The 16555-nt window shown below is 56.8% G+C and overlaps 1 protein-coding gene across 6 annotated transcripts in view; it reads right to left on the bottom strand.

Annotated features, from left to right (window-relative positions):
* Positions 1–14972, bottom strand: part of RTEL1 (regulator of telomere elongation helicase 1) — a 49035-nt gene extending 34063 nt beyond the window's left edge. For all 6 annotated transcript variants that reach the window (XM_037810979.1, XM_037810980.1, XM_037810984.1 and 3 more), the window contains exons 1-10: positions 14848–14972; positions 13997–14223; positions 12803–12998; positions 12399–12492; positions 11772–11853; positions 11487–11547; positions 8878–8953; positions 8048–8132; positions 5150–5215; positions 4242–4395 (exon numbers count right to left, since the gene is read on the bottom strand). In XM_037810979.1, coding sequence (XP_037666907.1) covers positions 4242–4395; positions 5150–5215; positions 8048–8132; positions 8878–8953; positions 11487–11547; positions 11772–11853; positions 12399–12492; positions 12803–12998; positions 13997–14098 — 916 coding nt within the window. In that variant the 5' untranslated portion in view covers positions 14099–14223; positions 14848–14972. The remainder of the gene's footprint in view (positions 1–4241; positions 4396–5149; positions 5216–8047; positions 8133–8877; positions 8954–11486; positions 11548–11771; positions 11854–12398; positions 12493–12802; positions 12999–13996; positions 14224–14847) is intronic.
* Positions 14973–16555: the final 1583 nt, after the last annotated feature.

Raw genomic sequence — 16555 nt, 5'->3', positions numbered from 1 at the left:
GTTACCCCTTCGCCCCATTTCCATGCTGGGCTCTCTGGAAAGAAGTCCCACTGTGCACAGCCCACATCTAAGGGATGGGGGTAAGGATACCCCTTCTTGAGGGCAAAGTAAATTATTTGGAATTCTTTTGTACAGGAGATTTGTCTCCCCCCGCCCCCCCACCCCCCAATTTACTGAATCGTGTATTTACATCAGTGTGGACTCATGGGTATTTCTTTTATACTCGGTTATAATCCGTCACCACTTCTGTGGCTCACGTTAGTCCTGCTTTGGCCACTGGGGGCCTCCACTGGCTCCTGCCATCCTTTATTTTCTGCTTTTCCGCATCCCTTTGTTTCAGATGTGTCTATGGAATGCCGCAGAGAGGTGGATCTTGCTTTGTATAACAGATTGGAAATCTGTTTTCTTAAAGGTGAGTTAAGCCCATCCACATTGTATGGATATCCCTGTTACGTCTGGTCTCAACCCTGGCTGATTTTATGTTATACTGAGGAACAGGGAAACCAGTTTTTGCACTATCAAAAAAGGAAATTATAAACACGATAAGGGAAAAACCTAGAAGAACCTGTGGAGTTCAGCTGGACCTGAGGTATGAGCAAATGCTCGTGACTTCACACACACAGACGTGCAGGCTGGTGCGTGCACACTGTGCACATGTGCACATACACACACGCATGTGTTGCCAACTCTGTTGGCAGTGTGGGCCTGGAAACAAAGAGTGCTAACCAGAGCCCACATCATGGCCTCAACACCACTCTCCAATGAAAGGAACCAGGGGTCCTTGGACGGACGGCAGACTCCAGGGCTGCAGCAGGGATAGCACAAGATGCTCCCGGAGCATCAGGTGCTGGAAAATAAGGAAGTGCCAAGGAGGGGTAAGCACAGGTCCGAAGGAGCCGGCAGCAGCCTAATGGGCCCACTGGACAAATGCGGACCATCTGAGCATTGAAACAAATAATAAGAGATAATGACCCTCTGAATTAAACAAGAACTCATGAACCACGACTGAAATACGTGAATAAATATGCTGCAAAAGTCTTCCTTACAGAATTCCAGCTAAGAAATGGAAGGAATGAAGACGTAAGAAAACTCATCATTTGACAAACATCATAGCAAGAATCATGAACGGATGCTAAAACGAGGGGATGGACCATGACGAAAAAAACATGTACGCAGTCTCAAAGGACCTCCCCACAAATTATTTAGGAATTAAAAACAGTAAAGCAACCTGGCAGTCACCATCTTAACCAGGTGCTCAACGTCAAAGGCAGCACTGAAGCTACCAGGGGGCATCAGGAGCCTCCAGGACCAGGCCCAGGAGGGACACGAACTCTCGGGTGCTCCCGCCTTCTTAAACCCCAACCCCGTCAGAACCACGGAGACCGGCACCTCAGACGCCCTCCGGATCACAGCCCCGAGACTGAGGAGGACCTGCAGGGGGCCAACCCCAGGACTAGCGTTCTTCATTTTGTTTATTTTCACCTAAAACTCAAATAACGTCCATAGATGAGACAAGAAAACAGGATCAATGGTTGTGTGGACAGTTGTACTTCAGAGCTGTAACAGAGTGCCCTAGTTGTCCAGAAGCACACACTAAAATACAGAGAGAAAGGGGGATCACATCTGCCACTTATTCTGAAAGGACACAGAAAAACCAACAATCTGTTTGAAGGGTAAATCGAAAGTGGTAAAATGTTAACAATTGGTGTTATTAAATTTTAAAAAATGCTAACAAGTGGGAATCTGAGTAAAGCATAAACAGAAATTCTTTTAGCAAATTATCTGTTTGAAATTATTTTAAAATAAAGTTATAAAATAGTGAAAATGAACATTTCAAAACAAGCTAAAACACATTAAGAACAAAATGTAAGATATAAAACAAAAACAAAAATCAGATTTTTTAAAACTCAGAAACGAGGTCACAGAACTCACAGAAAACTAGAAGGAAAAGAAAAAATTAATTCAGAAAGATTAAATTCGAAGAAAAACAAAAGCAGATGCACATCACACAAACAGAACCTTAAGGAAAACAGCAGGTGAAAGGGGGGAAATCTTTATAAACCAAAGAAAAATAACAAGGATTGAAAGAGTGACCAGTGTGAAACTCACGTAGAGGATTTACAGCATGCAGATCATAGGAATCCCTGCAGAAGGAAACCAGATCCAAAGAACAGAACCACCACTGAAGCGATTATAAGGAAACTGTCCCCGAGTTTTAAAAAAACTACCTGCTGAAAGAGCAAACCATATCCTAGAGAACATCAACCCAGAAAAACCAACACTGAGACACAGAACAACAAAATTACTGGGCTTTAAAGAGAAATGAAAAAAAAAATCTTTTGGGATCCTAGGCAAAAAAAAAAACAAACAAAAAAAAACACGTGCCTTTGCATTAAAATAGAAAGAACTTTAAAACACATGTGACTATTAAACCAGACACTCCACTTCTAGGTAGCGATCCTGGAGAAACAGGCACGACTTACCCACAGACATGCGTGTTCAGGGGCTGCATGTGGCCTGACTTGGGAATTCCAACCACAGAGCGGTGGTTAAGTAAATCATGGCTCTGCCACGTGGAGGAGAGCCACACAGTGAGCCAGGGCAAGTGGGGTCCCAGGGGGTCCCAGGAGGTCCCGGGGGAGGGGACAAGCTCAGAGCACCCCTTTTCCTTTCAAACCAGTGGTTCTTCAAGTGGGGCTCAGGGACCCCTTTCAGGTGGTCTGCGAGGCAGCACCTACTTTCTCCATCTTCTCCGTCATCGTCATCATCATCATCATCTATCACTTGCCTTTCCCCCTTTCCCCCAGGAACGCAAAGGGCGATTCTCCAGAGGCTGCAGGAGGCGGGCAGAATAATGGCCCCAAAGACGCCCACGCCCTGATCCCAGACCGTACGTGGGAAAGGGACCCGCAGGGGAGACGAGGTGCAGGCTCCTGGATGGCCTATGCCTGCCCGGGCTAGCCCAGTGGGACCACGGGCATCTTACAAGAGGGAAGCAGGGCCTCTCCAAGCTGGGAAAGGCGACACAGCGGACTCTCCCTCGGGCCTCCCGACCCGTTTAAACAGCCGAGAATGGCGAGACACTAAGCTTCTGTTGTTCCAAGCCACTAAGTTTGTGGTAATTTCTTACAGCAGCCAAGAGAACTGACACACCACATGATGTGGGAAGTTGCCACAGATTTAACACAGAAGCAGCTGGAGAACCCAACTGTATTTATTAAGCCAAATATGAAAGAGATTTGTAAAACTATAAAATAATACCAAATTCTAATTTTCAGTGTAGGTATTTTCCACAAAAAATATATTAGTTCTGTTAAGATGCAATGGTTTAACTGCTATTTAAGAGAATAAATAAGTAAATCTTTAACAATTCATCCCTTCTCATTTCTAATACAGTAACTAGTGGTAGATACAATCCACATAAACAAGGAGCAGTCATTGTTAGGACATCAAGAGGTCCTGAAGCAAAAAAGTGTGAGATCCGCTGTGCTAACCAGACGGCAGGCACATGAGGCCTCTCCGCGCACAGAGGCGCAGACGCCACGGCAGGAGGGCGGGGAGGCCGTGCCTGGGGCAGAGGGGCCACCCTGGGTGCGAAGGCCCAAGGGCCCACCGCTGGGGCTCTGCTCGTGTGGTCTGCGAGGAAAAGGAGGGAAGCAGAAGCTGCTTACGCCCTGGTAATCCCACATCTGAGTAAATGACCCAGCAGAAAAAAAGCTCAGACATTGAAGAAACAGTTGAAACATCTAACAACAAGCAGCCCTGGTGGAGCAAATCACAGACTCGCTAAGAGCCACGAGTGAGGACACACAAAACATGGGCAAAACCAAACCAGGTGCACAGAAGACTCCTAAGGTTCCTTAACCGCCACTGTGTCAAGGGGAGTCTGGCTCTGACGCTGCGCAGGGTCTGTGGAAACACGAGTCATGTACAGACACGGAGGCCATCAAGAAACACCTTCAGGAGCAACACAGCTGGTTTTTCAATTTTACAAAGGAGAGGCAGATCCACACCAGCCGGAACGGACTGGCTAAGACATCAGATCTTCAGAAAACGCCGGACACTGGGCGACACCCACCCTCCTTGACAGGTAGGACCCTGCACTGTTCTCACCACGCGACCTCATAACCAAGGTCACTGTTGCTCTGAAATGACCACCTGGCAGACCTCCTGGTGGCTGCAGCCCCCAGGACCTGACCTACTCCATCTCCCCCACCGGCTTCTCACTCCTGTCGACTCACCTGAGCTGGCAACGTCTGCGCTGAACTCCCGGTGGCCTTCTCCCAGCTGGGCCGCCCTGGTCTGCTCCTCTAGCACCTGGCCCATGGCGTCCAGTGCAGAAGCCACGTCGTGGGGAGTCAGGTCAAAGGATGCCGACTCCTCGCACATCTTCTCCTGAGAGCCAAGTGCAGCCACGTCACGACAAGGGCAGGGCTCAGGCTCAGGGGGCTCCAGGGAGCAGGGGGCCAGCTGCCTCTGACATGTCCCAGATGGGAAAAGCAGCCGAGAGGCAGCCACCCCCAGGCCTCTAAAGCTGAGGGACACACTAGTCAGCCAGGGCCCCAGGGCCCCAGGGGCCCAGACCCGCCCTGCCTGGCCCACACCAAGGTTTAAAACGATTTTATTTGAGTTGCTAACATTTATAATTGGAAAATTTCCCACTAAACCTAGAGTCCCTCAAAACAGGAAGCTGTGCAATGCTGGGCCCACCATGCCGCATGGCAACAAGTCGGCAACAAGACCCCCTCGGGCTGGTCACCAGGGCCCAGGCCCCAGGCTCAGCCAGGCTCCCTGAGTGGCCTCCTCTGGGGCCTCCAGTCAAGGCCCCAGCCAGGCCCAAGGAGAAAAGCCGGGGCAGCTCCGGCCGGAGAGGCCGCCAGAGGGTAGGGGGCTCTTTCCCGGGAGACAAGACAGCTGTAGGAGCCTGCAGAGCTGCGGGCCACGAACTGTGGAGGAAGGGGGCCCCAGCCCTGGCAGGCATGGGCCGCAAGCAGCAGAAGGAACCGGCCAATGGCACCAAGCCAAGGCTGTATCTGACAGCCTAGGGCTCACAGAGTTTGGACAAAGCGCTTCCTGAAAGATCTCTGTGGCCTCAGCAAGAAGCTGGGGGAGGGCCTGCCCTTCATGAGCGCGGGGATAGGCGACTCACCAGGTTGTGCGCCTCGTCGAAGATCACGACCGCCCCCTTCAGGTCGATGCTGTGCGCTCTGCGACTCTGCGGGGTAAGCGGGAAGTGATGCGAGGCGGGCGGAGGGGAAGAAGAGGGCCCCAGGTCCCACGGGCCAGGGACGGCAGCGTGGCCAGGCCCACAGACCCCCGCATGCGCTCCCTGGGAACCTGCAGCTTGGCCCTGCATGTCCGTCCGCGTGACACCCAGACACCTGGCACAAACAAGCACTGCGCACAAACGTCCTCTGTGTGCATCGACACGAGAGGGGCCACGAGCCACACCTCACACCACGGCGCCCCGCCTGGCCCGGAAAGGAGGAGGACCGAACCCACGGCCCTGAGCCCCGGCCACGCCAGAACCACCTGGGGAGACTCAAAGATCCCATCACCCGGGTCCTACCGCAAGGGGTGGGGTGGGGCCCAGGCAATGGTCACTTTTTAATCAACTTTGTTTGAAGTTTAATCTCCATGCAATAAAATGCCCGTTTCAAATGCAGAGTCGCCAAGTTCTGACAAATGTCTACACACGTGCGGCTACCACTGAGCAGGACGGGAGGTCCCCGTCCCTCTGTCTGGAGTGTAGACTTCACCCCACCCCAACCACCCCAGCAACCACTTTCTGTCACTGTGGATCCACGTGCCCCTTCCAGAAGGGCAAGTAAACGGGGTCTAACCGTGCACTCTCTGCTCCCCGTGTTGTTGCCCGTGCTGCTGCGTGTCCCAGCACTCGCCCTTTTCTGCCAGGGAGGCCTGCCCCTCAGGGTCTACCGCAACTGCTCCCTGGTCTCTTGGGAGGGGCACGTGGCTGCCCCAGGCTTGGGAGACTACAGATGAAGCGTCTGTGGCTGTGTCTTTGGACACGGGTTCTCAGGTCCCCTGGTGAAGGCCACGGGGCAGGATGCTGGGTGGTGCCACGGGGGACTGCCCACTGCACCAACTACACGCCTACCCCCAGAAGCTTCCAGCTGCTCCACATCCTCGCCAGCATCTGGCATTTTAACCTCTTTAATTTAAGTCACCTTAGTGGGGATGTGGGGCATCGCCTGTGCTTTCAGTTTGCGTTTCCCTGATGGTGCTGACCCTGAAGATCTTCCCCGGTGCTAAACTGGGCCACTCCTTCGAGGAGCGTCTGCTCAGAGCTCTTCCCGGTGTTTAATCGGCACAAGTACTTTGAAAGACACATGCATCATAAGCATTTCCTCCCGTTCTGACTTGCCTTTTTATTTCTTCAATTGTCCTAACTCTTTCAAAGAGCTGATGCTTTAAATTTTGACGAAGTCCAACTCATCAATTTTTCTTTTATGAAGAACCTTCAACATCCAAGCTAAAAATTCACTGCCTACCCTGAGGTTGCAAAGATGCCCCCTGTGCTTCCTTCTAGAAGTTTCATAGTGTTAGTTTTACATCAGGTCTGGACAGTGGGACTTGACGGCTGAGGCTCCTTTCTTTCCACAGGGGTATCCAGCTCCCTGCTGCCACTGCTTGGAAGGCAGTTTGGTGACACCTATTGAAACCTCACCCGTGTTCCCTGTGAACCTGCAGTTTGGCAGCGGGCGTCCAGCCTCGGGGACACTGGCACACGGCTTAGAGGCACACACGAAGATATCCCCTGGCACACTGTGCACGAGACCAAAAACTCTGGGACTTTCCCTGAATGACTTTAGAGCATTTCTCAAAAACCAACTGACCACAAGCGTGGGGTCCATTTCTGGACACTACCTGCCCCAAGCAGCCCTGCACAGCCTTGGTTACTGGAGCTTCCCAGGGGACCGGAAACTGGGGGCCATCGTCCTCCAACTTGGTTCTTTTTCAAACTCTCACTATTTTAGCTCTTCTGCATTTCTGTTTAAATTTTAGAATTAGCTCGTTGGTTGTGATGCAGCGGTCCTGGGCTGGGCCCAAGCATGATTTTTTTAGGGGCTCTCCGGGAGGCTCGCATGGACAGCCAGGGTTGAAAGCTCCGGCTTTCGGGAATCACACACTGCCCATCAGCACGTCCTGTCGGCCCTCCGTGCCCCAAGTGGCCACCCCACTCCACCAGGGTCCAGGACTGCCTCCCAGTCTGTCTGCCCTCGTCCTTGCTCCTCCCCGCTCCTCCCACTCACTCCACTTCAGCCCCTCTGGCCTCCTCTCATCCTTGAAGCAGCCAAGTGTCCCAGACCTTGGTGCATGTGTGCCACTGCCCCCCTGCCTAGGACATGCTCCCCTTGGGCCCTGCTTGAGGGCAACCCTGGGGTTCTCCTTCACGGCCCTTCAACATCATGAACTCAGGTGCCGGCACACACCCTGTCTAGGTTCAAAGCTCCATATGAGCACGGCCTCTCCCTGGTTTTTTCCCTATTGAATCCCCAACACCTAAAACAGGGCCCAGAGCAGCAGGGTCTAAGTGAATGAATGAATGAAAAAAGCGATTCGGACAGAAAGAAGCCCACCATCTGTTGTTAAATGAAAGCACGAGTCACTGAACACACGGAACGATCCCAAGTGTGTTAATAAAAGGTGGGGGGCGTGCACGTAAACACACGTGACAGAATGCGCTCAAGGGCAGGGAGGGGCTGTGTTACCTGTGCTGTTCGAACACCTCACAGTGTCTCACTTGAAAGAGAGAAGCTGAGCCTGAGCTATCAGCACCAAAGGCAGGGTCTCCTCGCCCGCCTGCTCGCCCCAGAGCTCCAGGCAGCTGCCCACGGCCCCAGGTCACTCAGCTGTGCCCAGCAAGCACCTGAGCCCCTGACCAGGGACAGAGGTGGGGTCCCACCATGCCTGCTACAGGGATGTTGAGGCCTCAGCTGCTCTGAGTCCCAGCAGAACCAGCCAAGGTTCCGACGGCCCCTCCTGGGCCAAGGCTCACCCCCCCAACAGGAGACGAAGACCTCACCTTGGCATCCAACAAGTAATTGTACGGCATAAAGACGATGTCCGCCTGTTGCTTCAGGTTCCGAGAAAGGTAATAAGGGCAAACACTGGGTGTGAGGAGAGGGGAAGAAAGAGGACGCCATTAGCACCACACAAAGGAAACCTGAGAACATTCCAGCCGACACAGCGTCAAGACAGCAGGACAGCCCAGGAGGTGGAGACGTGATGCTGGGTGCCCAGCCCTCCCACCTGTCCTCAGTGGGCCCACACAGGGAGGGGACTCGACCACCCTCGAAGGCAGTCCTGTGGCCAGGAGCCTCCGAGGCAGGCTAGGGACAGACGGGAGACTTCACTGCAGGCCCATTTGTAATTCTTGAATTCTCATGTGGACTGTATCACCTATTCTAAAACTGTACAAAAAAACACCTTTTCCTGGATAAATTACTAATATAACCAGGAGGAAAGAGAACACTATGTAAGTACTAAAAAAATCGCAGAATTCTTTCCCTCCAAGTAAGAAAGCCTTTCCTACTAATCATGACTCAGATCCCCCAAAGCTATAAAAGAGAAGGCCCGCTGGCTTGCTGCCCTTGAAAGAACCAGGCTGAGCCACTCAGAGCCATGCACCCAACAGAGAGGGGCCATGCGCGCCGAGGCACCCGGAGCCTCCTCCAGGCCGCAGCCTCCCTGCCCCCAAGGCAGGGCCGGGGAGGCCACCACAGCCAGGCCCCGGGGACATCGTATCTTTAAAGAAAGGGTGAAAAAAGGAGGGGAAGGAAAACCCCCCAAGCCTCAGCACACCCAGGAGAGCGCCGGCCACGAAGGGAAGGCCACCCAGGGAGCAGGGCTTACTTGTGCCGGCCCCCGCTCTTGACCAGGTCCTCGATGTCCAGGATGGGAGTAACCAGCTCCTGCTCCAGGCTCTTCTCTGGGGACAATGATAGGAAAAACAAGGACCCTCGAGGGACAGGCCGCAAGACCTCCCCCGCAGGCAGGCTGGGGCCCGGTGATCCAGAGCGACCCAGAGCAACCCCGAGCTCAGGAGTAACAGGCCCGGCAGCCGACCACGCCCAAGGCACCAGACACCCTCCTCCCAGGCCCACTGGCTCCCCCTGCCACCCCAGGCCGTCTCACAACAAGACAGGAGTGGCTGCCCCGGAGATGTGCCAGTAGTGACCTGCACACCCTGCCTGCTTTTGGGGACCCAGCAGCCACCAGAGCTTGGCCCTCCTTGCACTCTCTCTGGCTCTGCTCCCCCACAAACCCAAACCAGCCCAGAGTCTTCCGTCTAAAGCCCGGTCAGGCCCCGCAGCAGCTGCCCGGGGCCAGGGGTGTAGGGGCTCCTGCTGCCTGGGGGAGGTGACACGTGGAGCAGATGCAGCGCCGCCCTGCGAGAACGGGTGGCACATTCCTGGGTCTGAGGCAGGACAGGGAGGCCAGCGGGAGGTGGGAACACCATAGAGCGGGACAGTGGCCCCCCAAGGCAGGCCTGTTGTGTCAAGAGTCCACCGAAGGCCTCAAAGCCACAAGCGCAGAAGGACACGGTGCCTGCCTCCCTCAAAGCCCCTGTGGACGGCACTGACCCCACAGGCCCCGGCGGTGGGGGCAGACCTGACACAGGCAGGTGGGCAGGGCCTGGGGATCCCCAGGCGTGCGCACGTGCGCACACACACGCACTCCGGCGTGGCTGTTTCTGGCCAGCAGCCAGTCCTAGTGTCCCTCATGGAGACCAGAGACCAGAACACAGCAAGCGTGCAGCCCGGGCAGCTGGAGCCGCCACGCCCCACCCCCACCCCCCACCCCCACCCCAGCCCGGTGCAGGGAGGGCACCCACTCAGCAGCGCCATGGCAACAGACCAGCCAATCCTCGGGCCCCGTGGCCGGGCCAGCAGGCTCAGCTCGCCAACCCTTCCTGGGCAGAACTGGGGCAGGGGCAGCAAGGGGAGGAGCAGCAAGGAGGGGTCCACGAGAATGGATCTGAATGGAGGAGGGCCCCCTGCTCACTATCCACCCCTCTTGGGTCTATAACCCACTCTGCACCCCCACACCCCCTCAGGATGCCAGGCCAGGCAAGGGTCTTTCTCCCCAAACTCGCACACACCACCCCCGCCTCGGTCTCCTCCCAGGGTCTCCGCACCCTCCCTTCCTTGCCACCTGGGCTGCAGCCCACTGCTGGAGACGGCCGGGCAGCGAGCAAGCATGAGAGCAAGCCAGGAGGCTGGAGACATCAGCAGCTCCTGGGACTGAGCCTGGAGGCCTGGGGAGAGGCAGCTCCAGCCTGGAGCCTCTGCCGTGGACCTTTCCTCCCTGGAGTGGCCCAGACAGCTCCGGGTGGGGCCCCCGGGACCTCAGAGCCCTTAGGTGCTTCCCAGGCCCTGGCATCTGCTGGGCCCTCCGCCTCTCAGGCAGCAGTGTGGGAAGCACACAGAGAGGTCTGACCCCACCGAGTCCAAGCCCCCAGAGCCAGAGAGCCTAAGGCAGACACCCAGCCCCTTGGCTCACAGGCCCACTGCACAGAGGCTCCCTGCCATCTCCTCGAGCATCGGAGAAACGGCTCCAAGACGACTTCCAGGCCCAGGGCAGCCAGGCAGGTGGAAAAGCCTATGCCAAGGGCCCTGACGCTGGCCCCACCACTGAGCACCCCAGGGGCCCCAGGCGGTCAGTGGCGAGGGAGGAGGCAGGGCCCTGGTGACTGCAGCCACCTGGGTCAGCTGCTGCCCCTCACCCTGTACTCACCCCCCATCCCATCTTTGAATGAGGGGTGCTCCCCCCTCAGCACCACAAGCAGTCTGTGTCAGGGTCCCCTAGACCACTCCAGGCTCGACAGTCAGCCAGGAGGACTCCCAAGACGATGCAGCACACAGGCATCCCCTGGCTGCGTTCAACACAGCGACAGCAGACAGCGCTATCAGCAAAGGAAGTCGCGTGGGGCGCAGGCCGGCTGTGACCAGCAGTGAGTTGCCAGTCTCCTTCCAGGTAGTCACACAAATCACGCTTAACTCCCCCGGCAACGAGATGTGACGTGTGAGCTCTCCATCAGGGAAGCTCATGAGACACTTAGCCTACAGAGTGGTTACTGGAAGCTGGTCATGTGGGCACACTCTGCCCGGCACGTTCTAGAACCACAGCCTCCCAGAAGGAAAGCAGATGTCCCCATAAACCACAGTGCAGATGCAAACTGCTGACTCTACCAGAGACAGTGGGCCCTTCTCATCAGGGAATGGTGGGAACAGTCAGATCCATGGCTGAGCCAAGGGCCCCCCTGGGAAGCAGCCTTTCTGGGGCACACCAGGCCTGCCGGCTGAGCCGCTCAAGCCAGAGGAGATGTGCAAAGTACCCGGCCTCCTCCAGCTGAGCCAGACTCAGCCTCACCAGCAGCCACAGCAAGGAAGCCCCTGCTCCACCTCCCACCTCCTGCTACGTGGCAACTGGCAGGAGCAGTGTCGACAAGCCACCCTCACCTTCGACATTGTTGTAGAAATGGCAGGAGCGACTTGCCACCTTCTTGCGGCACAAATGGATCTGGAAAAGAAAGGACCCAAGTCCCCAGTGGAGCAGGGACAAGAACAGGCAGAGCCTTGGCCAGCCGTGCTGCTGGCCAGGGTAGGTGAGCCCAGGCAGCCCCTCCCATCTATTCAGAGCACAGACAGGGGCTCAGGAAGCCCAAGCAGCATCCTACCCACCAAAACCACTGAGTCAGAGGGAACCCCGCAAGAAGACACAACGTGGCACCCCAGAAGGCCCACCTGCAGGTGGTTACTCTCCTGCTTCTTCACCTCGGGGTGGATGCACAGCTGCTCCCGGGAGCCCAGCACACACACCTTGGGCCTGGCAGACAGGAGAACCACGTGGGTGACAAGGGACAGGGAGCTGCCTCCAAGAGGCAGACAGTAGGGGCCTGGTGTGCCCAGCTGCGTGGGCTACATGGAGATTCCAGGGCACACATGGGGACAAGTCAGGGGGGAGAGACTGGGTGGGAAGGGCTCACAGCCTCCCCCAGCGACTGCAGCCTCCACGCTCCCTCACATGGGAGGGCGGGGTGGGAAGCCGAGACAAAAGGCAACGTCTCCTTGCCAACCTCACATAAACGATTCCACTAGGAGGCGACCCCAAGGGTTAGGGTTCAGGGGCTATACTGACCCCTTCCAGCACACAAGAAGCACAGGCTACTCAGGTAACAGTCTGAATCCAAGGCCAACACACCAAAGTAAAGCTGTCTTCTCCTGCTCGACAGATGTTAGATACCCTGGCCCTCCTCTCACCCTATCCATAAACATCAGCGCACTGCTTGCCCTCAGGGGTGGGCCACTTGCTATGGGGGAGGTGCTGGGCTGGAAAGCCCTGAAGCAGGTGTGACTGGCCGCCTGACCAACCTGTAGGAAGTGTTCCGAAGCTCGCCGATGACTTGCGTGAGCTGCGAGTGGGTCCTGGAGGCATAAATGATCTTTGGGATGTCCGTGTAGGAAGCTGCCCAGGCACAAAGAGGCATGACAGGCTGAGGTCAGTGATGGGACGTGACTCTGAGTGGACATTCCCATGTGTTCGCCTAACAAGGGGCATCTGGCCAAGTCAGCCCTGCCAACACTAGGATTCTGTTACACCACTCATTCTCCAGAAAACGGGGTACATGGGTTTCTGCACTGTCCCAGCTCAGCGAAAAGCTCTGACCCCACATCTACACCCAGGAAGTAGGAAGGCCGCATCCATCCCTGGCTCCAGTGTCCCCCCTTTTTACCCCATGTGCCGGGCCGGGAGAGAGCCCTGGAAGAAGCGTCACCTGTGGTGTCTCCACCGGCAGTGGAATTCCCCCAAGACGAAAAGTCCTGATCAGGAAAGAGTGCTCCTTGGGCCCTCTCGGCAATCTTACGGGCAGAGATGGCATCTCGGAGATGCTCCCGCCAGGCCAGCGTGGTGCAGAGCAGGCACAGAGTCTTCCCGGTGCCTGTGGGGCTCTCCAGAATGCCGTTGACTTTCTGAGAGGGGACAGGGAGGGCATTATGGGGAGGGTGTGGGGGGGATACCAAAGAGATGCTATGAGCTATGCATGCCGCCCCGAGACAAGCTCTGGCACCTGCAGGTGGTTCTGCAGGCAGTAAAGCCCCCTGGCACCCTGGCAAAGTCCATTTGACATTTTCCACTCTCGCTCCAAAAGCCTAAGTTGATTCAGCCCTCATTAGCAAACAATTTGCAGAGCATTATCCAAAATGTGACAGTATTTTTCAGCCTAATATAAATAGTAAGATGACTAATTAGGTGCCAAGTCTCAAAATAGGAAACTATTCTGTGATTCTGAACTCTGGCATTTACACTGTCCTACCTGAAAGGAATCTGAGTCTGGCGGCCTATATACAAGCTCTCAGCAAAAGCTGCGCTCCCAGCTGCCGCGAGAACAGAACTCGGGCTCCTTGCTGTGGGAGACTGTGCACACACGCAGTCAGGATCCTATCGGTCACCTGAACCAGTCACAGGAGCTGCTGGTCACAGAGCCGGTCCCCGGTGGCTGGGAGAGCCGGGCAGGGTACACAAGGACACACTGAGAAACCGAGCAGAAAGCAAACCTGTCTCCCTTCTCCCCCTGCGCATCCCCGGGGTTTACAGGCCTCCCAAAGTGAGGCTTGATGCTGGCCATCCCCTCCGGCTCCTGCTCCAGATCTTCGTGTGGCTGGCTGCTTCCCATTGTGGGCCTCAGCTCAATGCCATCTTGTCAGAAAGTTGAGTCAAACACGTCACCCTGTTTTTTGTCTTTACTGTGCTTATATTCATGTGACGGTCCTCTTTCTGTTTATTTATTGTCTCTCTAATCCCAACTAGAACAGAAGACCCATTTATAACGGGACCCCAGCGTCCAGGACAGCACCCTTCACACAGCAGGACCTGGTCTGGATGTAGGGGAAGGCAGAAGCATGGCAGGCCCTTACGAAGCTCTACCTGTTCTGACCCATGCCCCAGCCACAGAGTCCTCAGCTTTTACCTTCTGCAGACATTCCAGGACCTTGGCCATGTATTCCTGTTGACATTTATATGGCTGGAATGGGAAATCCACTGTCACACCGTTCAAGGTTATCTTGGGCATACTGGCCTGTTCTCAGGGGAGCAGAGGTTGGCTGAAATGCAGGCTGAGACGAAACGCAACCCCTGAGACTCTCAGGGAAGCGAGGCCAGCACGTGGAGCTGGGACACACTTCTCCACAGGAACCCCTATGGCACAGACATGGGGACAAGACTGCTCATCAACAGCCTTTGTGGGTACCAGGCCACTTTATGAGTCATCCCAGGAAGTGCCTCCCGGTGGGGTAGGGCAGAGGGCAGGCCTGTTATGTTCCATCACAGGGAGCTCCAAGAGGTGCTGATGCTAAGTCAGCCCTGCCTGGTTCTCTGGCCACGTGCAAGGCCCCCTGCTCTGGGAGAGGTGACCAGGTTGACTGCGGTTAAGAGCCCGAGTCGGCTCCGCTCCAGAAGCTCCAGGCAGTCATTCACCCTCTCACTTCCACAGAAGGGGCCCGGGCGGCAGACACCGCAGGGGAGCGGCTGAGCCTCGGCTCCTGGCCGCCCCTCCCCATGCCCACCAGGAGCAGCCAAGGCGCGTGTGTCTTTGCTCTGACCCGGGGTTCAAACCTGCGTGACCCTGGACACGTCGCTCAACGTCCCTAGGCTCGGGCTCGTCTGGAAACTGGGAATGACAGGCCAGACGCCCGAACCCTGGGCAGGAGACGCGGCCCCGGAGCCCGGAGCAGGGCGACAGCCGGCCCAGGGCGCCGCTCCGGGGAACCCGCGCCCCCTGCCCCGCGGAGAGCGCTCCGGGGCCGGCCCCCGGGAACTCACCCGCCTCGGGCCGGCGCCAACAGCGCCTCCGCTGCCTGCCGCTTCGGCCTTCGCGGGCTGAGACGCGCAGCGGCCCCGACGCGCCGCACTTCCGCCTCCGCTTCCGGTCCGCGGCGCCTTCTCTCGGCGGAAACCGTCCCGCGGGCCGAGAGTTCCGGCCGGGCTGCGGGCCACGGGTGCGCCCCGGCGCGGCCGCAGAAGGCTGCGCTCCCGGCGGTCTCTTGGCTCGACGGCGCCTCCCACCGCGGCCTCGTCCCACCACCACCCCGGTTTTTCCGCCTCGCTCACAACACCCAGGGCATCTTTTTAAGGCCCAAGCGTGCGGCAGTCACTGCCGATGGACGGCAGTTGAGGCTGCCCGGTGCCGTAACCTGGCTCCCGAGAGCCCCGGCTCGGGCCTGTCCCCCACTGGTCAGGGCAGGGCCCCTGGGGATCCCCAGCACTAGCAGGAGCTGACAGTCAGAAGGAGGGACCCCCCCCCACCCTGGGACAGGGGTCTGCATTGTTGGAGGGTTCTGTTCTGTGCCAGCTTTTACCATCAGAGATGTTTCTCTCACACCACCGCAGCGTGCCCCAAAAGACACCAGGAGATGGATGCTGCAGTGACAGCTCCCAGCAAGCTGAAAGCTCTGGGTGCGCTGGGAGCTCCCAGGCGTCCAGAGACTTTCCTCCTGGTTCCACATTTATGGCACGTGTGTGATCATGCTTGGGGAAGACCTGGCACCCCCTCCCCGCCCCCCACCTGGCCTGCTCCGGTGAAGGGAGCTTGGAGAAAATAAGGGGACCCCGCCTCATGCACTTCCCCAGTGCTCACCAGGCACCAGGAGCCAGCTCACTCATCCTCCCAAAAACCTCTCTCCTTATTGGTACTTCACAGGTGAGGAAACAAGCACAGAGCAGTTAGTGAGTCTTCCAAAGCCAGCAGGTAGTGACTCGAGGAGCCAGGGCTCCAACCTTCACCTCAGCTCCCCATTTCCCGAGAACAGGTGCTTCCATCCCCCCAGAAGTCTGTGGAAAGGGAGGCCACCTCTTGGGGTGGAACCCACAGCTGAGGATCCCAAGACCCTGAGTAGATGTGTGAGCCACTCCGGCCACACAGTGAGGCTCCTCTGGCCCCACTTCACTGATGGGGACCCCAAGGCATCCTGTAGCCTCCTACAGATTAAATGCATAAACACCATTTTACTGAACCTAAGCCTGAGAGATGAGGTAAAGGGACAGCAGAGGCAGACCAGAGCCAGCTTTGCTCAGCAGGCCACAGGACAAAGGCTGTGGCGGGCTCTGATGTCTGCTTTCTGCCAGTTGCCCTGTGAGTCTGGCCTGGCCGGGAACTGTCAGGACTGCTACATCCCACCCTGGCCAGGCCTCCAGGGCCACCCCCGAGGCTCCGGCTGCTCTGCGGGAAGTCTGGTCCCCCTTCTGGCCACGCTGGGGGGCAGAACCCAGATACACAACACGTTTGGGGTCACAGGTACTAGCGTGAACAATGGTGAGGATGAGGGAACCGAGTGAGGAGAGGCAGGTGCTGTGTGGAGTGGCAGGTCACAGGGTGACGTGGGGGGCTGTGGATGTATTCCCAGCCCAGCACATAGTAGGTACTCGATGACTAAATGACCGTGTGACCTGCCTGCCAAGTGCAGGCTCCTCCTGGGAGGGGCCAGGCTTGGTTTCAGGAGCTAAGGTGGAGGTCTGACCTACAAAGGGTTGT

The sequence above is a fragment of the Choloepus didactylus genome, chromosome 19 (genome assembly GCF_015220235.1).
Source record: "Choloepus didactylus isolate mChoDid1 chromosome 19, mChoDid1.pri, whole genome shotgun sequence".
NCBI classification, from domain to species: Eukaryota; Metazoa; Chordata; class Mammalia; order Pilosa; family Megalonychidae; genus Choloepus; species Choloepus didactylus.
The sequence above is the reverse complement of the archived record's forward strand: the minus strand, read 5'-3'. Positions and strand labels throughout refer to the sequence as shown.